The 25,273-nt window shown below is 41.7% G+C and overlaps 2 protein-coding genes and 1 long non-coding RNA gene across 6 annotated transcripts in view; 2 read left to right on the plus strand and 1 right to left on the minus strand.

Annotated features, from left to right (window-relative positions):
• LOC117947150 (probable phospholipid-transporting ATPase IIA) overlaps positions 1–18,690 on the plus strand; it is a 54,067-nt gene extending 35,377 nt beyond the window's left edge. The window contains exons 23-29 of one of the 2 annotated variants that reach the window (XM_034875763.1): positions 1,059–1,214; positions 3,223–3,287; positions 3,543–3,651; positions 3,759–3,816; positions 6,886–7,089; positions 9,429–9,612; positions 18,679–18,690. In XM_034875763.1, coding sequence (XP_034731654.1) covers positions 1,059–1,214; positions 3,223–3,287; positions 3,543–3,651; positions 3,759–3,816; positions 6,886–7,089; positions 9,429–9,565 — 729 coding nt within the window. In that variant the 3' untranslated portion in view covers positions 9,566–9,612; positions 18,679–18,690. Of the gene's footprint in view, positions 1–1,058; positions 1,215–3,222; positions 3,288–3,542; positions 3,652–3,758; positions 3,817–6,885; positions 7,090–9,428; positions 11,179–18,678 lie in introns of those variants that run through there. The other variant, XM_034875762.1, reaches the window with a different exon arrangement.
• Positions 3,089–24,954, minus strand: LOC117947152. Its single transcript, XR_004657176.1, has 3 exons — positions 24,837–24,954; positions 4,296–4,299; positions 3,089–3,099 (listed from the first exon to the last, which is right to left on the minus strand). It is a non-coding gene; the product is annotated as an uncharacterized LOC117947152 (long non-coding RNA).
• Positions 20,100–25,273, plus strand: part of nfatc2a (nuclear factor of activated T cells 2a) — a 26,139-nt gene continuing 20,965 nt past the window's right edge. The window contains exons 1-3 of one of the 3 annotated variants that reach the window (XM_034875767.1): positions 20,100–20,633; positions 22,554–23,478; positions 23,626–23,794. In XM_034875767.1, the coding sequence (XP_034731658.1) occupies positions 20,576–20,633; positions 22,554–23,478; positions 23,626–23,794 (1,152 nt within the window). In that variant the 5' untranslated portion in view covers positions 20,100–20,575. Of the gene's footprint in view, positions 20,634–21,875; positions 22,183–22,553; positions 23,479–23,625; positions 23,795–25,273 lie in introns of those variants that run through there. The other 2 variants (XM_034875764.1, XM_034875765.1) reach the window with 2 other exon arrangements.

Here is a 25,273-nt window from a genome sequence, read left to right on the forward strand (position 1 = left end):
ATATATAAATATATATATATATATATATATATAAATCTCTTGTGGTGGGTCACGACTCAAAAAGGTTGAAAACCACTGCTCTAAGTGTGGAACACTCAGCGGGAGCAGTTGAATAGCTTCAGGGCCACAGGCAGGAACAACCTCCTAGGGTGCTCTGTGGTGCATTGTGGGTGTCTGAGTCTCTCACTGAAGGAGCTCCTAAGACTGACCAGTGTGTTGTGGAGTGGGTGGGAGGAGTTGTCCAGGATGGAATGTATTTTGGACAGCATCCTCCTTTCTTGCAATGTCCCAACAACAACACTAGCCTTGCAAATCAGTTTGTTGAGTACATTTTTGGTTTTACCGGGGTATTTTGTGCAGAAATACTTATATACTACAGAGTTTTGTAAGTTTATATGACAGTAAATGGAATTTCTTTGGGTTTTTGATTGTTTGAATATATGAATTTGGGCTTTGGAAAACGTGTCAGACATCACACAGAACAAAGAATTATTCAACTAATGGGCGGAGTATAACTAGACACCATCTTGCGATGGTATCACACAAGCCGACACCATACAGAGCCAGGGGCCCTTCTTCCCTACCTTCTACCCCCCTAAGTCTGGCGTTCTCGCTCAGACCCCACCTATCTTCTAAATCAGCCTTCATTTTCATCCCGACTACACACCTGTAAGGCTGCTTCTTGCACGGTTGTGATGCTATTGTGGTGACAAAAGTACTTTTAACCGCATCTGTAGTAGTTGCCTCTACGGTAGGTTCACGACCATATCCTGCCATGATGGCACACACACACAACCAGACTCACAAAGTGAAAACAACAGCAGCATTGCTGCTGCAGAGATTTTAATTTAAAATGGCGTATTCAAAGTTTTTGTATTTTCAGGAGTGCCATGTCTGCAGGAAGAATTTGTCCACCATCTGGCTGATTTTGTTTCCATATAATCAAGCTTTATATCTGTCATTGTGTGTTCATAATAAGAATCCAAACACCTACTTTCAGGTCAGCCCAGACTTGTCGTAGCTCGTCCTCACTGCCCTGTGTGCTGTGTGTTTGACAGGAAGGAAAGCAGGCCTCGCTGGCCGCTGACTTCTCCGTGACTCAGTTCAAACATTTAGGTCGTCTCCTCATGGTCCACGGGCGGAACAGCTACAAAAGATCTGCAGCCCTCAGCCAGTTTGTCATCCACAGGAGCCTGTGCATCAGCACCATGCAGGTAGAGTGCAACTCAAACATGGTATTACGGTTTGATCATCATTAATTTTGATTCAAATGTATTTATAGTATCAAATCTCAGCAGGAGTAGGTCTAGATCACACTCTGTAATTTACAAAGACCCAACCATTTCCCACAATTTCCCCCCAAATCAAGCATTTGATTCAATGAAAAAAATCCTTTTTACAGGCAGAAACCTCAGACAGACCCAGGCTCTACTGTTTGGGACACAGAGACACTGATACAGTCATTCCATGTTGAAATCATACATTTGAATAACTAGTATTTTCCAACTGCTTTGGCTCAATTTTTACAACAGGGTATTTATTTACAAAACTCCACAAACACAAAATGCTCTATTACTAAGGTTAAAATCAAACGTTTACATAGCACATAACCATGAAAACATCTGGATCAAATTAGATAGTACATCACAAAGAGGTATCTGAAAAAATTATCTTCATCCATGATTTTTATTCATGTTGCATTTTAAAAGGAAAATTACATTAAATGGTTAATTAGTGCCTCAAAACTAACCAACTCTCATCAAATATCAGTCCAGTCATTTCCATAATTCTATGCAAATAGCAATAACAAAATAATTCTAATTTTGCAGGTCAGTTTTAAATAGGATGAATTACTATAAAAATAGATAATATAGTCCAGAGTCTGAATTAACAGTAAATCATGAAAAATGAGGGTTGAGATTTGATTTCATTGCATCAAATTACTTTCAGTTAAATTTAATTTAATTTAATCATACTCTTTATTGATCCCCTATGGGGAAATTACAATTTACTGTTCTGTATAAACCATTTTTGAAGATATCAAACCCTAGATGCTTCAATCACTTGTAATTTTAATCTAAACTACTCTAACAGACACTCAATGCAACATTTTGAAATTTCAAATGGAAAGAAATTGCAATATATTTTTTATTTTTTCTCCTTCCTACTACTTAGCAATGCTGCTCACCTGGGAAATAATCACAATATGTGTGAAATGTGTGCTAATATGAGATGGCTGTATACCGAAGACTGAACATGTGATTTAGTGTTTTGGTCCTTGTATGTAAAGACAGCATTTTATGTTTAAAAGGAGGAATTTACAAAGTAAGGTTGACGGGAAACTGAAGCCGCCATTATCTATGCTCTCTTTGAAGCATTTTACCTCAAACTAACTCTTTGAAACATAAAGCTGGGTGTGTGCCAACCACTATCTGCTATAAGTAATACTCTGACTATGGCTAAGTACCTCATGCAACCCCACTTCAAAAAAATCGGAACTATCCCTTTACAGTTAGGGCAGAGAGATATGGGCGTTGTTTATCCACCTCCAACATCTAAATGTGAGGAGGGAATGATTGGGTTTGGTGGCAGTGAGAAGGTTCGGGGGTGGTCATGGAAGGGTGGGGTGCATGATGACTCAGAGGAGTCAGCTTGTGGTGCCCTTCTGAGCCAGGCCCCCACACACACCCGACATTGTCCCCAGTCCAGTACACAAATCCTGGTCCAGCCTCAGCCCCCGCCATTCAGGGACATCCCATGACTCACTGCATCGTGGACTTTGGGGTTTTAGGGAGGCCCTCCTCCAAATGTCTTGCATTAACACCAACCACAGTCGCAGCTGTGGCCTGTCGGGTTTGGGCCCGCCAGGATGGCAGGCTGACTAGTTGACAGGTCAATATGGGTAACATACATACTGGATGTTCAAGACACGTGCAAGAATTAGTCAGTGAAGTTCATTTTCTTCGGCAGTAGCACTGATATTATTGAGTTGATGCATTTTGTGTAAGATTTAGCCCATTGATTAGTCAAAGTGTGGTTATGATTTGTGTGGCCAGATTCATGCTATATCTTTCATTTCCTGTAATTTCTCTGACTTGACTTTTGACAGTGAGCGTTTGGCGTGCTCCCACATCCTTTAATTTGTAATGCCATTTGAGTATTGACATGAAAAGAAGACTGACTGACTGACTTTGTCTTTTTTTAATTTTTGTGTGTCCCTAGGCGGTCTTCTCTTCTGTTTTCTACTTTGCCTCAGTCCCACTCTACCAAGGATTCTTGATTATTGGGTAAGATACAAACTTTTTATGGCTATGACTTATCATGTGAACATTTGGCTGCCTTGTCTCCCTGGCATTTCCTCTGTGTTAAAGCACTGTTGAAATGTGAGAAGGGGAAAATATGAAAGTCTTGACTGGACAGATGCAATTCACTGCTGAGTCTAACCATGAAATGTGTGAAACGTCTGGTCCATGTGCCATTTTATCTGAATATAATAATATAATATTCCTCACACCGAGGACACATGCATTTGTCGCTTTCAGCTACTCCACTATCTACACCATGTTCCCTGTCTTCTCCCTGGTGTTGGACAAAGATGTTAAGTCAGAGGTTGCCATGTTATACCCAGAATTATACAAAGATCTCTTGAAGGTATTTAATGAATGATAACACACTAACTGCCATAGTAGAGCCAAATGTATCACACTGAAACATATATGGAAAATGGTAAATGAGATGTGTTGTCTTTCTTTCCACAGGGCCGACCGCTATCATTCAAGACATTTCTAATATGGGTCCTAATAAGTATCTATCAAGGTGAGGAAGAGTTATGATAATAACAGTCAACAACTGCAGCTGTTGGAGAGGCATACACCGAAATAAATTCAAAAGTACATACAAAGAGTCACCCGTCATTATATTGGAGCTTTCAAAAAGTATTTCAGACCACATGGCTGTCAAGGCATCGGATAACGTGAAAGTGGGAAGATTGGACAGACAGACAAATCAAACCCTGACAAACAAGGAAGGTATCTTGCTTTGCTTCGGTGACACTGGCACATAGGCCTGGGTACCGAACTTCTGTACTCTTTAGGCACTGACCCAAATCCCTCCAAAGTATTGAAGAACGCCTTGACCTTCAATACCATATTTCAATACCTTAAATCCCATCAGCGTCAGGGAGCCAATCAGCATCCAGAATACTTCTACCGAGGTCTAGTCATGCTGGTGATTGGCTGTCTGACGTTACACGTCGAGGAGGCACGCAGGCCAATCTCTACGTTAATCACAGAAACGAGGCTCACAGGTGTTGTATTTGGAGAGCCTTGACTACAGTGTGCTTCACATGGTTGTAACGGAGCATAATGTAAAATGTTGTAATTTATTTTTCTTAAAATTTATTTTATAAAGTTGATAACAAAAAAATGATCATTCAGAAACTGGTATCAAATTCCAGGTATCTGTACCAAAACCATACTGCTGCATTTGATGCTGTAACACTGTAATTTCCCATTTTATTGGGATCACTATCTATCTATCTATCTATCTATCTATCTATCTATCTATCTTTCTATCTTTCTGTCTATCATACCGAGCCCTAGTGACACAGTACTCAGTTTATTTATGTGTGAGAATAACTTTGTTAACGTCACCATCCAACATGAGCCATTTGCAGTGACAAAGTGGTGGCTGAGTCCGAGGTACTGAGACCAATCCCTGGGTTCCTGTATGGGGTTTGCATAGGAAGGGTTAAATGCATAGGAAACATTTGGTTTCAAAATATGTGAGTGTTAAGCAAAGACAATAAATGAGTCATATCTTATCTAGACACATACTTAGCTATGTTCCAAAACCTTTTATCTAATCTTGTAAAAACATAAATGTTGAATTTAATTGGCTCTTGTGTAGATACTGTATATTTTTACGTAATGGGCCCTGCTTTCCATAACGACTACTCTGGACGTTGGCGTCGCCTGTTTGTTCAAAGAGATTAAATACCTTCAGATACTTCCTCAGTGAGATCAGTTCACCACAACATGGTTGCAAACAAGGAAACATTTAATCTGGGGAATGAGCATGATCCTGTGTAGGACCAAGATCATTTAAAAAAAAAAAAAGTGAATCCCATTCTTTATGAAGCCACAAAGACACAAAGGCATGCAAAGGTAGTCAATAACTGAATACATTAGTACATATGTTTGTAAGTTATTGTAATGGAAGCAAAAAAACTGTCCTTTTGACTTTTGTACTTTATCACCAATCTCGATAAAATAAATTGAACTTCATTTGTTTTAATCCTTGTAGTTTTTCAGCGCCTTCTGTTATTTTTTTGTCCGGACACTAGAACCGGTTCAAACTTGGAATCGTGTCAAAAATTACGGAACTGTGTCTTGATTGGAATCATTTTGAATCTGAACATCGGTTCTAAATTTAACACACGCAAGTTTGGGCTTCCGTAGCAGCAGCCGCCGTACTTGCAGGTGCTTGTTGTGTTGCAGCCATGGAGCGCATAAGCAGCGGTCTAAAGTGTGGCTTTACAAAATAAAATTGTCCTTATCTGTGGAATAAGCATGTGACCCGTTTCAACTCAACCCCTCAAAGAATCGAGAATAGAAAATAACCGGAATGGAAAGGAAGAATCGGATCTGGATCACGATGTCCAACTTTGGCACAAAAATAATTAAATCTATTCCCTATTTTCTCCCATGCAACAATTCCCATTTTCCTTGTGCTCCTATAATAGGATAGGCTCTCTCCAGTGATTGGTCCAGGGCCTTTGGGTCTGTATAACATCAGTTAAAAACATGTGTAGCTACACACACTGAGCACACCAGTAGCTGCAGCTAACTTTCATCAAACTACACAGCTAGTGGATGTGACGTGAATCATCCAGACTTTGTACTACAGTATCAACTCTAGCAGCAGCTTGAGCTTTTTAGCCGGCAGAATAACACAACAACAAACTACACCAAGGAAAATGAGCTGCTGCTAAATAGCTAGGTGAAAAGGCTGGTGCTCACAGCTCAGTGTGTTTAGCTACACCCTCACACCATGGACCGATCTCAGCTCTGGACATGCCTGTCCCTTTATCATATAACACGAGGACCTTGGGAAATGTTGCTTGAAGGAAAAAAGGAGATAGATAAATAATTAAATATGATGCAAGACAAAATATGGAAAAATAAGTTAGAGATACAGTGCATAGATGAATGGGTAGATAGATAGATAGATACTTTATTCATCCTGAAGGAAATTTTAGGCATCCAGTAGCAAGACAACCATAGCACAACAAACACATATACACATATATATCACACATACATAGGAATTAAAATAAAATTCAAAATTAAAGATCACTCACAGACATGCAATGACCATGATAAGGTGAGATACTATTGTAAACTGTGTGTAATGACTGTGTGCAAAAGTGAACAGTGCAGGGATTGAACAGCGCAGTAGATCATGATGAAATATTAACTATGACTTTAAAAAATAAACATAATAACCCATAAACTGACTGACTGAATAAAAATAAGTCATCATTTTAATTCATGACATTAACTGAGTGGAGGAAACATTTAAAAGTTTCTTATATTTTGGACTCTTTTCCTGCCTTTCGTGGTTTTATTCCTCCATAGTTCTGATCCTACAGGGTAGGGTTGTATAGGTACTGATCATGTGAGTGTGTAGTTCAGGCCTGTGTGTAATGTGTGTTCTACCAATAGAATGTAAATTGTAATTTCCTCTTGTGGGACTAACAATTATTATTAGCGTTTCAGTCCCTTTTTATGCTCACTCTTTTTCAAACCAATCATGGATTGCATGTTTAAATGTTACATGTTGATTATTGTGAAGCGTCGGTCTCATTCTCTTTTAACTCCACAGGGAGCATCATCATGTACGGGGCGATGCTGCTCTTCGAGTCTGAGTTTGTTCATATCGTTGCCATTTCCTTCACCTCTCTGATCCTGACGGAGCTGCTGATGGTGGCCCTCACCATCCAGACGTGGCACTGGCTCATGATAGTGGGCGAGCTCCTGAGCTTGGCCTGCTACGTTGCCTCGCTCGTCTTCCTGCACGAGTTCATCGGTGAGTGAGCCCAAACACATAAACTCATCTTTCACCCACGCAGAAGGTGCCTCTGAGTCTGTAGCAGCGCTATTTTATTGAGACAAGAAAACAAGTGCAACCTGCATTCATTTCACTCCAGCCTGGTTGATGTTGTTGTGCTTTTACCGACCTTGATGTAGTGCGTCAGCATTCAGCAGTACTGTGGACCTGCTAATTCATATAATGCCTCTGGGGTGCAATTAGCTGCGGTATGCTGGATATGAGGGAGGCCAAAGGTGAGTGCATTGGCAAAGTGTCCTCGTGTGGATTCAGCTCAGGCATGCCGTAGTATCAAAGGGGAAATGCCAACAGTCCTGTTAGTTTCCTGTAGACTGATACGCTTCATGTGTTTATCTCAGTAAAGGCGTGTGTTAGAAACAGTGGCCACAACATTAATACTCACCCCAGTGTTTGATAGAAAGACTCATGGCCATTAGAAGACCAAAACATAGCGCCTAGTCACACTTGGGCCTGTTGCCTTCACCCGTGCCCAAGCATGATTGTCCCCCTGCCTCCCCGCTGGCCTGCACTCACACTGCAATAAGACATTCAGGGCAGAGCATGCTCGTGTCACTACACAGCGGGACTCACCAACTACAATTCCCGTTCATCTGTAAGATAAGAACCAGACCCGGGCACGTTTGGCATTCACACTGATGCGTACTGTACCCGAGACCAACCAAACTGTGCCCGGGGCCACGGTATTTGGCATGGTATGGTGGTTAGAGCTGGGCAATATATCGATTTCATGATATGAGACTTGATCTCGTCTTTTTTTGGATTTTGGATATCGTAAAATGGCGTAAGTGTTGTCTTCTCCTGGTTTTAAATGCTGCAGTAAAGTTAAGTTATGTAATTACTTACCAGTTGTGACTGTTCTATTATTTGCCTTTACCCTCTTAGACATCATATCCACATCTCATTGTGTAAATAATTTGTGAAAGCACCAATAACACTACAATATCGTTGCGGTTTTGATATCGAGGTATTTGGTCAAAAATACTGTGATATTTGATATTCTCTATTTCGCCCAGCCCTACCCTGGCACGGTATGGACTGATCACACTAGTCAAACAAACCAGACATTAGGGTCAATCGTGCTTGGGCAAGTGTGAGTACGCCCATAAACAACGTTTAAAGCAGATGGTGGGCGCTTGCATTACTCTACTACAGCCTGCATGTTACAAAAAACTAAAATAAGCCCATTTTAGTTGTGCCATATTAAGACTTGTGACATATACAATACCGTAACCAAGAGCTTTCCAAGCCTTTATTTTCAGCTTTATGTGGGGTGTGGAGTTGCATTTCCAGCCTACAGCCTCGACCACTGAGGATCATGACTGGCATGTGGTCAAGTGTACCCATTTTTGGACACTTTTCCTCCCAAATGAAGCCAGACTGAAATAGATTTTAAAGGCTATTCTTCTGTTGCATGTTTAGATCACACAGTTAATTGGACATTTTACAGCGTTTTTGTTTATTTATTGTTGTTTGGTTGAAACTGTGGGCTTTTCCCAATTCCTAAATTGGTACCTCTTCGATTCACCTCGGGCCTCGTCCGCGTCTTAGTCCCGTCCACAGGAGAGTGGGCCCGAGGACGGGAATCGAGGGGAGGAATCAGGGATGCACAAACTGGGAAATGGGAAAGCCCTTGTACTGGTTCAATTTACTGAGAGAGGTGTAGGCCGGTGTCCTAAAAACGACAAAAAGTTAGCTGTTGTGCGGTGGCAGTAGCTCAGTCCGTAGGGAGTTGGGTTAAGAACCGGAAGGTCGCTGGTTCAAGTCCACATACGGCGGAAAAGTATGGTGGTGGGCTGGTAGCTGGAGAGGTGCCAGTTCACCTCCTGGGCACTGCCAGGGTGCTCTTGAGCAAGTCACCAAACCCCCAACTGCTCGGGGCCCCTTTCCATGGGCATAGGTACTGAGCATGTGTGTCTAATTAAGTGTAATGTGTGTAATGTCTGTAACAAAAACAGAGTGTAAAGTTTAATTTCCCCTTTTGGGACTAGTAACGGATACATTATTGGATACATTATTGCAGGACCAGCAACAGTTGGAGTAAAATTCGTACTCCTTGTCTGAGTCATAACTCAATCAAATTTGAACACAAAGACATATATTTTTACTTTCAAACGTCTGAATAAATAATCGTAACATATGTAACTACATCTGTAGTTACGCTCCAGATGCATGATAAAACTGTCGAGTGTCAAAAGAATTGTCCAAAAAAACCTTTTTCCAGCTGGTAAGTGATGCTAGGTAATGTGTGTCTGTGTCCTCCAACCCCCTTCTGATCTTTGCCTCTTTGTCCACGCCAGACGTCTACTTCATCACCACGGTATCGTTCCTGTGGAAGGTGACTGTCATCACGCTGGTGAGCTGTCTGCCTCTTTACATCCTCAAGTACCTGCGCAGACGCTTCTCCCCGCCCAGCTACTCCAAGCTGACCACCTAAAGACTGAGAGGAGACGGTTGGGGAAACAGAAAGGCCTCCCTGACATAGTCAGACATGGATTCATCCCTTTTTAATTTGTTCTGAAAAGTAACACATGGAAATGCGAAAGACGGACAACTTTGTCAGGGACAGGTTGCTTACTGAGAGGGAGAGCTTGCTACAGGTGTTTGATGCAAAGACTAACTGATGATTTCTCCGTGTGGAGAAACACCTGCAATGAATTGTAGGTTGGTAGTTAGTTAAGCCGAGCATAAAAAGCATTCCGATCAGAAATGTAAATATGTAATGGATACAAATGCTGCTGTTTAGCTTAGTATGTCATCAATTAAGGAACAGAATCAGTTCAGTAAATTATGACGATAATTGATCCGGTTTGTTTTATAATGTCAAAAATGAAATCAAGGGAAGTAACTGGAAAAGTTGGGGGTCTCACTCGGCTCTGTAGACATGTCATTTTAGCTGGAAATACATTTTCTCTAGTTTCCAGTTCCATCTGAAATTAGTCAAAGCATTTCCATTGTTAGACACTAAAACTGACGTAGCATTCTCACTCAGGATTTGATTCACACTCTCCTCAAACTGATTTTGAAAATGGAGTTTAAGTATTATATAGCGAACAAAAAGAGTAGACTTTGCATAAAGCACACGTCTGCAAGTTTGTGTAATTGTTTCTGCGTCATGGTCAATGTTCCAGCCCGACACAGCGGAGGTGGTGTGGTGGTTTATTTTAGCATGAACCATGGTGTCTGGTATTAAATCCGTCTTTGTTTCTTGGTACGGACCTCGGGGTTGTTGATGTTTGTGGAGCGCGGTCAAAACAGCCACAAAAGGACTGTTGGTTTATTTGCAGTCGAAACCTTCCGCGGGGCTCCCGACAGCCCCTCATGTGGCTCCTCGCCACCAGGCCCCACTTTGCATTCAGCATTGCATGATGACTCACTCTAACAGTGACCTAAAGCCATAAGTGAAAATAACCCTGTGACCCGAGTTTAGCGTCCCCCCTTTTATGTGGTCTAATCCATTGCTCACTTCAACTAACCCCCACAGTTCAGCTGGGACAGAAAAAAGGGATCAAATCTCCCCTCAGTAAAAATCCAATGTGAACATTTTCAATAAGCACATTGAGAGAAAGAACAGATATGATGCCACAGCTCATATTTCAATGTGCTGGAGGAGATGCTGTAACTAATCACCAACTAACACATGAACATGACTACACTCACTTTTTTTCAAGTGACTTGGAAAAAGGATTTCAATTGAGTTGTAAAAATTAAATTTCATTTTTTCAAATTACTTGATGTTAATGTGTCAAACACAGCATCCCAGGTGTCCTAAGTAACCATTTCTCCCGTATGTTCAACTCCATTTTTAATCCATACTGATTTCAGTACGCTGTTTGCACAGAATTTTGTTTTGTACAGCCGATGAATTCTATTTTTTATGTCGTAATAGAATCGTAAAACATTAGGCTAAAATGCTTTAGTTGCTTTTTTTATTATTATTTATTAACAGTTTTTATTTTATGGTGTTGATTGCACTCAAATAAGCAGAACAAAAAGGGAGAATTGTGTTGATGTCAATGTTGTGATGATTAATAAATCCCATGTTTTCTATTCTTGTGCCATTTTTCGTCTTCTACACTGTACGTAACAACTAAACAGGACTTCACATCCAATCATCTTAAAGCGGCGATTTTCAAAGTCTCAGACTGTGCGCCTTCCCTCAGACAACACTTGGAAAAAGGAGCCTTTTTAATATTTTTCCTATTGTCAACAAATCTCCCCCAAAATCTGTCATTCTGTCTTAATACTTTCCGGTTTCCCTACCTTGTCTGTAGCACTCGGCGCCAAGCCCATTCACTGAAGAGGACCTCTTTAAGAGCCGGTTACATATATATATATAATTTTATTTATTAAAAGCATTACCCAAACAGGAGTAACTAGTGCACTTGTTGTGTACTTTTTTTCACCTGCGGAGTGATCCACATTTGGTTCTCTAGGGCGTATTTGCCCCAGCGTGATGGTGTATGTTGGATTGAGTAAGTAAAGTACAGTGTGTGAAAAGAAGGAACATGTCACCCAGTGCAACAGAGGATTTTGCTTGAGTTAGTGGGGGAAAAAAAATGCATCAAGCTTTAAACATGAATGTTATACTTGCTGAATACTTTGTAGGGTTCTGGCCTTTTCATAGGATTCATTTATATAACCATGCCATTTGTATTCTGAGAGTTTTGAGGATTTTGACATAATTTGGTTAATAAGCCACACAATGTAACAATTGAACTTAATAACTTTTTAATGAATTATACAAGTGGAACCAGTTGAGCTTATTGTGGCCTAACATGGCTTTATGGCCTAAAGCTAAATCCCAGTGAAATGAAAAGGTGCCCCAGTAATGTGGGCGTAGTACTGCTGCCATGCGAATAGTAAGTAAAAAAGAAAACTTTTTGTTAATGGAATAAACCGTTTTCGTACTTTTCTTTTTCCAGAACGTTCCCCATACACGGTATTGGAAATGAATTTGGAATGTAACTATCATGTTGGTATGCAAAAGCAAGTAAAGTTTTAATGATTGTGTTCCATTCCAGTGCAGTTTGTGATGATGAGGTGTGAGTTACACAGAACATAGTGTGGAGGCAGATGGGGGATCCCGGGTGTATGGCTCTCTCTCACCAGAGGAGGGAGTCCCTGATGCCTGGCTATGCTGCTGGGTTTTCACCCTCCACGTCCTTCATGTCTCAGGTAATCCACAATCTCAAACTTTGACATTAAACATAGACGGGAATAAAAAAATTCAAAGTAACACAAAACAGTATGTGACTTCATTAGAAAGGAAATAACTTCACTAAAAGATATAACTCCACAGAAAACATGTCTGTTTTCTTTCAAGTCAATGTCCATGCTTAGTTTGAGTTCTTTGAAGGAACTTTGTTAATGATCCACACAGCTTACAACTTATAAAAGTGTCCAAGTTTACATGGCGTTTCACCCCAGAGATGGTTTAGAATCATAAAACATTTTCCTTTTTTTCAACATGCAGCCAAGCCCCTCAGTACTGCATGTGCAGATTAAAACTACAGCGCATGACTAGCTTTTTTTATTTTTATTCCATTGACTAAATGCGTAAGTTATACCATTAAAACGAAACCGTTTAACTTAATCAGTCCCATGAAAACTGAAATTCCACTCCAGAATCAACAGAGCTGCCTGCTAACCTTAACATTTGTGGTCTTTCCTCTTCTCTTAAAGCCAGAGCCTCCACTGCACCACTGCCAAATCCACAATCCAATCACAGTCAAAGGAAGTTTTGAAATTTACTTTGCCTTTTACAAGGTTTGGGATTTACAGCCAATAAAAAATAAAAAATAAATAAAGAGGTAGCTTGCAGCTGTCACATAACATACTGTATATCCAGGCTAATTATCACAAAGTCTGTGCAGTTTATCTTTGGCACTACAAGACAGGGATTTGTACCCAGCTTGACAACATGTTCCACGCTGCTGCCAGAGACTAGCATGAATGCCACAGAGTGGACCACAAACTGTCCCAAGGTCCTCACTGTAGCACTTAATACTAATCATCGCATGGACCTGGAAGTATTCAGATCCTTGGGTAAAAGTACTAATACCACACTGTAAAAAATATGAAAAGTCCTGCATTGAAAATATTACTTAAGTGTCATTAGGGAAATGTACCTAAAGTATTAAAAGTATAGAAATGCAGAATACTCCTTCCATTGTGGAAACTGCAAACGATCCAAATAAGTGTGTGTTCAATGGTCTAATCATTTCAGGTTGACTTGGGTAGTTTAATTTATAATAAAACATGGTATTTTATGAACTACGTGTGTTATGTGTGCAAAAATCTTAATGTTTAAATGCAGTGGAGTCAAATGTACAATATTTTTAAGGAGAATGTGGCATGAAGAGACTCAAGTAAAGTACAAGTACCTCAACATTTGTGCTTGAGAACAGTACTTCAATAAATGTAACTTAGTTACATTCTAGCACTGCATGGAACCATGTGGGCTCCATATCCAACCTTTGGGCCGAAGCGGGCACACCACTGAAATCTGCACAGTTTGGGCCTGAGGTCAGCTGAGCTTCCAGTGTCACATGTGATTGGATGAAAGGCCTAATGCAAAAACTCGCAATAAGTCTAATTTGCATAGACGCAGTGAGCTGTTTTGGAATAACAAACCCTCTATGGATTACATCAAATAATGAACAATCTATTGCAGATGAAGCTTTTACTACACCCTGTTATGGCCCTGTGTAAACATTGGATTTTGGCAATGACAGGCCCGTTGCAGAAACATTGCAAAGCATGAGCACACACCCTCTGGCACTATTTATAGCTGTGTGTGCCTGGAATGCTTTGATTAGTCTTAGCACCCATGACTGTTAAAGAAGGGCTGCACATGTTTCCCTGCCTCTCCCCGTGAGCGCAAATGACACTGGCTAATGCTTCACAAAACAACTGGACGAAAGTGCCCAAGTCCCTTTCAGACCGACTGAATGAAAGGATTTTGGTGCAATTAGTGATTAATTGTGATTGTTGAAGCTGACATCCTGTCAGGTATTATGAAGGAAGTGACAGTGGACAGAGACTGAGCTTTTCTTTCAGCTGAATACATTCCACTTTGTTTTGCGTACCTAAGATTGACTTTTGTGCATTCATGTTGTGCTGATAATAGATCCAGAGAGTGTCAGTTGAAGTAAAGTATGAAATATTGTAGTAAGGAATTGGAAACCTGGACAAGATAGACCATCGTGAGGGCGGGGTGTTACAGGGGAAAAATCCACGAGATGATCCGCTACTTTTCCAATGGAATTCTTTCTACAAACATTCAAGTATTGATCAGAATCCTGTTACATAACAAGGCGGTTTTGTGGATGTATGCACTTTCCATGTCGATGGAACATATTAGTTCATTCATTTAATTCAGAGAAATAAGGAACATGTTTTCCAGGGATCTCAAGTTGTGGCAGGAAGGAAAATCCATTCCTTATTGCACATGACAGCATCATTCTCTTCAGCTACAGCGCTTCCTAACATCCATTGATAATTATGAAACACAACCAGCATTTCATTATCCTGCTTTTTGTACCCCGCCTCATTTAAGGGACCCGTGTGTAGGTTTTAGAGGGATCTATTGCCAGAAATTGAATACAATATTCATGATTATGTTTTCATTAGTGTATAACTAAGAAACTAAGAATTTTCATTAGCTTTAAATGAGCCCTTTATATGTACATAGGGAGCGGGTCTGTCCACCGGAAACCTGAATTGTATAGGTAGTATTCACTGACCAATGGGCTATCTTAACCTCAATGTGTTATGCCTAACCTCAATCATCAATGCACATGTGTAAATACAATAGGTTTTTGGGTACGGATCAGGCACAACAGGAGGTGCATCTTCCATTGTGTGATATCTCCTCGGTCCTTGAACCAGAGATTTTTCTGGCATCCTTGGCGATGGCCGTCTTAAAGCTTGTATTCCTCTCCTGAGGATGGAGGACGGAGGAAGGATTTCTGGACTAAGACGCGAGGAAGGGATGCAAGTGGAGGAGCCGGGGACGCAATACACAGGAAGGGGGATTCACCACGGTCCTCTTCCTCAGAGTCCGCTATGTTGCACGGCTAATTTCTACAGTAGGCCAGAACAGACAAACTTAACACCGTTTATAGAGAGAGGCTGCACGTTTTAACGTTACCTGAAGGCCATTGTAACTTCTCCTACACGCTTAGAAAGGGATGGGTGGCAGCGAGGGGTATTCACTTGGCTGCAATCTGTAACCTCATAGCTCATAGTAAAGTCTCCCTTCACTCAAAAATGGGTTTTGCTCATTGTTACTTCACTTGGATATTTAACCTTCAATTAAGTAGGAGACTTGCCTGGAAATGAGACAAATCCACAAGCTTATGCTTAAATTGCTCAGACAGATTTCCATATGGGATGGGGAAATGATTAATAGAGAAATGATTAATAGAGGATCCTCACCAACACACCAGGCTCGCAAAACTGTCAAACTAGGCAGTTCTGATCAAAATGAATCAAGATTCTGGGACTGTCAACAGCCCCTGGCTGATCTGAATGGGATAAGAAGTATAAAGTAGGACATTAATGAATGCTTGACTCCAAATAATATCACAACTTTAAACGTTGAACCAGAGGGAATGCAGAAGAGGAAAGCACAATGTCCCTGGCCATGTAAGAGAGCAGATCAAAAGACCCAAACAGAGGCAAAAGTCCATGCTTCTCTTTGCCCCCTGAATTTCCTTAGGAAGATTTCCATGAGACACGATACAATGTAGGCTACCATTTCCACATAAAAGTTCCATTGCTTTGATTTAAAAGCTCAATCACACATGTTACCCTTGGAAAACTGCAACAGGGCAGTGCTCTAATCCAGACCACTCTACCTCAATGAGCTGTTTTTACAGTGATGGAAAATACTGCATGAACTTGGAAAAGTTGGGTTCTCTGAAGAAGAAAAAAAAGACGGAAGTGCAAACTCGGCCGTCTGGACACAGGCGTTTTTCCCTTCTAAAGCGTGTGCCATGTTCGTTTACTCATTCATAATTTGAGTTGCATAAGAGTTCTGTTACAGTGGAGGAATTTACATCTGGTAGACAACACAGCTGGTTACCCCAAAAACGAAGGCTATGGCCGCTGTGGTTTACAGACTCACTGCAGTAACCTTGTTCCCCCAACGGTCTAGCACAGGGTCCCACACTCAGACTAATCCGTGTCTCAATCCCAAACAGATCCTCTGATTACCCTCCTCCCATCTCTTAAGTACACACATTTTCCTATGAATGACCTTGGGTCGGACATGACTGATGTAAGCATGGGAGCATGCACTGAGGCTATGCAGAAAACTCACCAAATGGAATATAGACGGATGGGACAAAATAAATGATGTTCACTGGATTTGTATCAATTCTATGTCAGGGACGCAGGAAGTCTGTCAGAGCTGGGGTGTGCTGAGAGACAGAGTCTATATAATAATGTCATACTAATTGCTCGGCGACGTTGGTGTTTTTTGAATATAATTCAATAGCTGAAAACTTTTAACAGTTACAAATCACAATTATAGAAAGTTACACAGACAACCTAAACACCAAAGAATATTTCTCATAGCAACCACAGCGGCTACATAGTCAAGAACACAGAGCATGTTTAAAGATTGTCAAACTAATACTCCAGATACACTAGACAGATAGTATGTATTGAGTCTATAATAGCTCACTGGATCACACACTCTTCAGTGGTCTGTGTGACAGGGTGATTGGCGCCCTGATGTCTTTTGTTACTTTGATTCAGGTGAACACTTAAAAAAATTCTCTGAAACACATCAGTGTGTTCGCACGGTGTAGAAAAGCTCTGATCGATTATGTCTGGATGGTAACCCAAGATTTGTGGCATTGACCTCCAATGTTTAGGGTTAGATCAAGGCTGCCCAATTTGTGGCCCGGGGGCCAAGTTTGACATGCTCATGCTTATTCCAACTCTTATTTTAAAAGTAATGACTATGATACATACGTTCTGTGCAGATAAAATGTACATAATCTGAGTTTAATGGAAATCTAAAGCACAGCGCTGATAAACTTTCAATTTAAATTACAGACGTACATTTTGGTTACGGAGAATTGCAAAAAGTACGTTATTCTTCAACATCAACATTCATTTTTGGCCCGGGGCCTTCCATTCAGATACATTTTGGACCTTCATATCAAAGAATTTGGGAGCCTCTGGGTTAGATGGTTAAGGTTAGGCATTGACCTCCAATGGTTAGGGTTAGATGGTTAAGGTTAGGCATTGACCTCCAATGGTTAGGGTTAGATGGTTAAGGTTAGGCATTGACCTCCAATGGTTAGGGTTGGATGGTTAAGGTTAGGCATTGGACTCCAATGGTTAGGGTTAGATGGTTAAGGTTAGGCATTGACCTCCAACGGTTAGGGTTAGATGGTTAAGGTTAGGCATTGACCTCCAATGGTTAGGGTTAGATGGTTAAGGTTAGGCATTGGACTCCAATGGTTAGGGTTAGATGGTTAAGGTTAGGCATTGACCTCCAATGGTTAGGGTTAGATGGTTAAGGTTAGGCATTGACCTCCAAAGGTTAGGGTTAGATTGTTAAGGTTAGGCATTGACCTCCCAAGGGTTAGGGTTAGATGGTTGAGGTTAGGCATTGACCTCCAATGGTTAGGGTTAGATGGTTAAGGTTAGGCATTGACCTCCAAAGGTTAGGGTTAGATTGTTAAAGCTATAGTGCGTAGTATTTGTTGACCCCACATGTGTTATATATGTTATGTTAATTATTAACTGCCTGTGTGAAGTATAGACATTTTGGGAAATACACATTTTTGCTTTTTAGTTATTTCACTCTTTATTTGTATGGCAAAAATGAAGCTACAACCAGCTGCAGGTTAGCTTAGCTTAGCTTAGCAACTTATGACAGGAACCAGGGAGGAACAGCTAGCCTAGCTCTGTCTGAAGGTTAGAAAAATCTGCCTACCAGCTAAAATATTAAGATAGCTGGAAATCTGAAAACTTGAGCCTCTGTTTGGATAAGTCCAAAAGGCAAAGTATTTATGCTAAATCCATTCATGTGTTTCTTTTATTGTATATTTTGGAAGCTATATTATAAGCCCAGCACTACACTAGAAGCACCAGAGCAGGCATCAATCCATGGCACTGAAACAGTAATGTAAGTTTATCTTGGCTCCGCTGGCTGCTTATGCTTCATCCCCTGGGCAATATGTGGACATGTTCATGTTTCTTAACTTAAGCAAATGAATTCAGGATGGATTTGAGCTTTTCTGTGTTCTTGCCTACCTGAAAACACCTCATTTATTACTGTTAAACAGTGGCAACTTTCCAAAAGCAACGATTTACTGTATAAAATGTACAACATTCCTGCCCAGATGAAGTACATACAGAATCAGAATCAGAAATACTTTATTGATCCCCAAAGTGAAATTCTGTGTTACAGTTGCACAAATGTATATAAATATCAGAGTAGAAATATAAGGAGTGTGGAAATGCACATTATTTACATAGTTAAAGGAATTTTTATGATACAGTATTTACATAATTAAAAAATAGGACCAGCAGAGTATTTTTAAACAAATTTAAGCAGTGTTATTGCACAAAATAGATAATGTCCAGTATCAAACTCATTAAGTGTGTGTGTGTGTCAGACACTTAGAGAGAGGAGTTATAAAGTCTGATGGCCACAGGCAGGAATTACTTCTTGTGGCGCTCTGTGGTGCATTTTGGGGGAATGAGTCTTGCACTGAAATTGCTCCTGTGTTTGATCAGCAGGTCATGGAATGGGTGGGAGACATTGTCCAAGAGGACATTGTCTGATCTGTTGGTGCTACTGCATCTACCAGGGCATGCTTTTATGTTACTGGATGATTGGAGCTGTTTGAACTTTAAACACCCCCCCCCAAAGTTTTCATTCATTATTTGTACAGAAAGTCAAAGGGAACCTCATCAGCCCAGACATGGCGAGACCTTTTCCACCCAATAATTGTTGAACTGACAAAACTATTAATACACTAGTCCGCACACATGACTCAGACATGTATATTATATTTACTCATGGATTGGTTGCCAACACTAGAGTAAGGTCGTTGTGGTATGTAACCCTCATGTTGTCCTTGGGTCAAATTGATCCCTTGTCCTATATCAACATACCCAAAATAACATGATTGATTCCACATTTAAAAAAAGTGCCACACATTGGAAAAACAAGTCAAAAGTGTTTACAGACATTAAAAAATGGGACAACAACGTAAGAAAAAGTTAAAAACAGCGATAAATGCGTCAACAAAAGTGTTGATTTTTGGGAAGACAACACAAGGGTTTTTAAGTAACATGAGGTGTACAGTTGCAGGTGAAATGCAGTAACTGCAGCACTGTTATACACATGTGATTTATTCAAAGATTGAGAGTTCCAGTGTGCGACTTTATGGGTCAAAGTTTCATTATATTTCAGTGACCTGGGGTGCTCATGTGTGCCGACATCCCCCACAACACAAGTAACTAATTAAGTTCCGTGTGGAAGTGAAAAAGTATATGTATTTCCGTGTATTTTCCTCAGATTCTACCTCATGTAATTTTTATTGCAGTGGGAATGCAGTGTATCCTTAAGACTACTGGGGTCAGGCTATGTAGTGGTCTTGTTCATTGAGCCTTTGTTTTCAGTCAAGTATCAGAAGATGCTGCAGATTTCCATGAGGAAATGGAAAAGGGGGGACAATGGAATTCTCTATGTTCCATGTTTAAACAACTCAACCATGGCCACAGAAACATTTTAAAGCTGTCTGGGTCGACAATCCTTCACAAATCAAAGATAGAGTAAACTGCTAGGAAAGTCTAGCAAACTAGTAAGTAAGTAATATAACTTCTAAGCTATTTTTCTCTCTCTCTCTCTCTCTCTCTCTCTCTAACTCTCTCTCTCTCTCTCTCCCCTACAGTGTACTACAGTCATTTCTTCATCCCTACAATGAAGTTCTTGTGTGCTACTGTCTGAGAGAAGCCGCAGAAATGCCTTGGCGCTGGATCCGGAGACGTCATGGATTCCTGAGTGTGGGGCTTTGCAGGAAAGCCCTGAGTCTCCGACATGGACCGGCTCCAGGTTTCCATGGCAAAGGCGCACAAACAGGAGGAAACACTGAGGGAATCCCGTTATTTTACAGCATTGGAGCATTATAAACACCCAGAGCGGGGAAGGAAGCCGCTCTTGATACACAAGTAATCCTTATAGAGCTCGAGGAAGGGGGACTTCATACCAGATCCATTGCTGGAGCTGCTGCGGGTTCATGCTTTTTTAGAAAAGAAAGGGAGTTTACGCGCAGCTGCTGTGTCGCAGCTTGAAGTTTAGTCTCCTTTCGACATTTTTTAACCAAAGAGAGCTTCTTCTGCTATGGTTATTAGTGGAAAGTAATTTTTCTTTTTATTTCTTTTTTTCTTTTTTTTCTTTTTCTCTCTCCAGATGTTTAGAGAGACTTGGATGCTGGCACAGTACCACACCATGCGGTCGATGGATCAAGGTACTGCTGAAGTGTTGTGATTATCTGGTAATCAAACCATTTGTTTTTTAATTGATAGAGTAGTGTGCGCCCCCCCCCCCCCCCCCCCCCCCCCCCCCGTTTTATTAACTCTGTGACGATATATGCTAGCGGTGATGTCATGTGTCAGTTGTCTGTCTAACACTTCCACAGATAGATCGGATGTTGATGTTTGGGAAGGGACACGCTGCCGCAACTTCAGGTTATCCGCGCACAGCAGCGCGCGCCTTAGATATTGGGGGAGAAACATGGAGTCAATTAAATACAAAACTGTATGTCATATTACAGCTTTACTTTATCAAAATCGGCTTGTGTTAATGAAAAGGAAGGCTGTTATGAGTTATGCTGTCAAACTTTAGAGATAAATCATGACATCAGTGTGTGTTATAAGAACAAAAAGTGTAAATTTTGCATCGCATTTATTAAATTCCCCGAGCCTACCTGGCTACTTAATTGACATTGGGTGTGGCTATAATTAATATTTTCAGATATAAGTGCCCAAATAGGTTATTTTCTAATATCCTGACTACTATTGGACTTTCGCTTTGCCATTGATTGGGGTTCATGTGGATGGCACGCCCAAATTAACCCATAATCAATATTGTAGTCAAGTTGGGATTTTCATTTTGTGAAAAAGATCAGGGAATGTAAAGTTTTTTTATAAATGGGGTACGTTTGTTTAGCTGCATGAGCATGGCTGCGCTGCGTCGCGCCGCGCGTCTGGGGATTCCCTCAGGAGCGTTATTATGAGCTGTTAAACATAAAGAGCGCGTCTACGCGTACGATCCAATCCACCGAGGGAACCAGATGAATTCATCCACGCATCTACCTCCTATATGTAGGCCTCACACACACAAACCAGGAATGATGCGTTTCAACCCTGTTTAACCTGGTAGTTGTTGAACAGGTGATGAGCCCATCAGCACCCTGCTGCTGTGTCACTGTCCCGTGTTAGACACCCGGGGGCAGCACCAGCCTGCGCAAACACACACACACACACACACACACACACACACACACACACACACACACACACACACACACACACACACACACACACACACACACACACACAGTCTGTCAAACCAGTCTGGATGGGGCAGTCAATCCAAGCTGTACATCTCTGCATCAAAGAGGAGGGGGGGGGGCGTGATCACACACAGAGATGAACTCGAAACTCTGTTTGCATTCAGTGTTAAAAAAAAAAATAGACCCGCCTTCATCTGAAAATAACTGCGGCGGGCTGAAACAGGAAACTTGTGCGCGGCTTCACCTCTCTGCAGGGCTCACCGATGCATCATTTGGCACTTGCGCAGGTTCCCCATATCCAGCTTAGCCGCGTCTCTGTCGCTCTCACCTGAACTCTGAGGGAGTCGTTGGGGAAACAAATTGAGACAGATGACCTCTTTTTACGACGAGAAAGACCTGGAGGAAGAGCTCAGCCGAGTCAACTGCCCTGATGAGGATTTGGAGTTTGAGTACTTGTTTGAATATGAACCACCTTGCAGCGACTTTGCTGCGGGAGATCAAGGTCTGTCTCTTTGGAAACCCGAGTGGACTCCTCTCCCTCTCTTGGTTATTTGTGGCTGAGATTTAATGCACTGTCTGGCCTGTGAGGCTTAGTCATGTGAATGAAACAAAACGGGAAGGAAAGGTGACAGGCTTCTTGATGAGGGTTCTGACTTGACCTAAGTGAAATGACGTAAATGTCAACATGAAGGGGCCATTTTAGCTAAAAGCTGTTTAGCTGACTTAACATAACTAGATCTATGTCTACAGGTGGAGTTACTTGTGTCATTTAGAGGTGCGCTTGTTATTGGAATGATGGGGAATATCTTCGGTTCCACTGATATTTTATAAATGTCTGTTTTGTGATGATTTTCCATCTTTCCTCCCGTGCAGATGACCCCAACCTTGCACCTCACAAAGTCCTCAGCCCTGAGTCTGAGCAGGGATTCCACCTGGAGGAAGCTTCCCCATACGGCATCAAATCCTGCAGTCCCTCCTTCAGCACCGAGGTTCTCTCTGGGTATGAGAACCAGGAGGCCAGACACTACCTGGACAATACCCGGCCTGCAGGCCTTGCCCTGAGCCCGCGGATCGAAATCACCCCCTCCCGTGAGCACTACAACCATGGCCGGGACTCCCTGCAGAATCAGCACCTGAACATTAGCCCCAGACCCACCCTCACTGTGCCTGGCCATGACAACCTTGCCTACCGTGAGCCTCAGTGCCTGAGTCCCGCCAGCAGCAACTCCTCCACCAGCTGGCACTCGGAGAGTTATTCCCCCTGGGCGTCTCCTTGTGTTTCCCCTAGCAACGGCCAGAACCCTGGTGACCTGTGCCCTAGATTACAGAACATCCACACTGGCTCCCCGCGCACCTCTCCAGGCACCTCTCCTCGCACCAGCCTAGCTGAGGACGGCTGCCTGGGACCCCGCTCGCCCTCTTCCAGACCTGGCTCCCGCTCCACCTCCCCACAGTGCAAACGCACCTACGACATGTACAGAAATCAAGGCTTAGTACTTGGGCACCGCTCCCGCAGTCCCTCCCCCCTCAGAAGCCATGAAGATCCCAACGTAGGAGCCCCCTATACACACAGCAGCCTATCCGCTGCCATGAATGGTTTTGGCAATGGTCAGCCAGCCCAAGTGCCCACTAAAATAGTCAAGACGTCCAACCAGGTTTACACTCTGTACCCAGAGAACCACGTAGAAGGGAACTACTTGGTCTCCTGTGACCAGGACATAAAAGCCAAACCTGGGGCAGAGCCTTTCTTTGTTATCCCCCAAATCTGGTCCAAGCCGCTGGTTTCCAGCATATGCAGGTAAATCATCAGAAAGGGCAGGATTTTGGAGGATATTGCTTATGGCTAACACAACTATCACACAATATACATTTCCATCTTCTAAGAAACATAACTTCAATCATTTCCATGATTTCTATCCTTGTCTGTAACCTTCCTGTTCTGTAGCATCCCTGTGGCTTCTCTTCCCCCGCTGGAATGGCCGATCCCCAGACGCACAGACCAGTATGAGCTCCACATTGACGTGCAGCCCAAGCCACACCACAGAGCTCACTATGAGACAGAGGGAAGCAGGGGTGCAGTCAAAGCCCCCACGGGAGGACATCCTGTTGTGCAGGTACAGCCAAAACAGGATTAAATAAAAAGTACTTGATGCCATTAAGACTAGTACCAAATTATAGAATAGAATGGAATAGAATAGAACGCCTTTACTGTCACCTGTGCAACGACATTTAAGCAACCCCTTTACAGTGTCAATACAAAATATAAATGTACAACGTAAGTAGTGCAGAAAAAAGAGAGGGGGGAATGTGGTGCACAGTCCTAAGAGCATCTTTATACACATTTAAAGCAGGAGAGAGATAAAGGGCATACACATTAGGCAGAATATAGTTTGGTGTATCAAAAGTCCTGAGTATTGCAGTAATTTTAAATACTAAATATAAATTTAACACTGCATTTAACGGCCATATGAAGGCACTTTGTCAGGTTTGTCCATTGAATTACAGTAGCCTTCCAACTGGGAGCTTGGGGCGGCCCTGATAGGAGGGCGTACGTGTGATGGTATTTCCTTCTCATTATGCACTCAGTGGTGATGGTGTTATTGCCCAGGGCCAGCAGTATGAAAATGACTCCATGTGAGTTACTCTGTATACTCTCACAGCACACTTGTTGTTTTTCACTCTCTGAAACAAATGCCCTAACCCCAGACATACAGTATGACACACTGTAACCACCCCGTAGCCCAATGAAAACTCAGGTCAGTGAGCAACACAAGTTCTCCCTTTTCTGCCTTCCAGCTTAAAATAGTTTGCTGTTGTGCGCCCTCGCCCCCATGGTGTGGTTAAAAACCACACAAACAGGCCTGTGTTCATGTTGTCCCCAACTTCCTCTTACACACTGGTTTGCTGACTGCGTGGGTCCCATATTAGGAAGTTAACTTAAAGTGTTGTAACACTCTCTAGACGTGTGTAAAAGAAAATGAAAAGTGGGGAAAATTGGGGGAAATGTGTGCTAATATTTCTACCACAGTCACAACAAACACAGACTCAAAATTCAAAATCCTTCATTAATCCCACAATGGGGACATATACATTGTCGCAGCAGCAGGGGAGACAGGGAAATATAAAAGAGATAAACAAACAATATATGAATATAACTAAAGAGAATAAATAGTTACAGGGTTTCCCCCAGTGTATTGCAAGCCTGGTGGCCCACTGGGCCTAAGTCGCCCCCCACCAGGTCTAAACCACTGGGAATACTTTTTTTATGTATTTTAAGACACACAAACAAATTTAACATAGAATTTACAGTAACTTACTGTCAACAATTTATCAGCAAGTTACTGTGAATTCTTTTTACAGTAAAGGTACTGTACTTCATTTACAGTATTCTATGTGTTCACTGTAAAACACAAAACGATTAAACACAAAATTAAGATAAAAAGTAAAAATACATTAGTTGACTTTACTATTTACAGTACTATAGTGGCTATATTGGGATTCTTCACGGTAATGCTTTGACTACTGTGATTTTAACTGTAATGCTTAGACTACTGTGATTTTGTCATGTCGACAAGGTTGTAATGCAACTTTAC

Source organism: Etheostoma cragini, chromosome 7, assembly GCF_013103735.1.
Source record: "Etheostoma cragini isolate CJK2018 chromosome 7, CSU_Ecrag_1.0, whole genome shotgun sequence".
Taxonomy (NCBI): Eukaryota; Metazoa; Chordata; class Actinopteri; order Perciformes; family Percidae; genus Etheostoma; species Etheostoma cragini.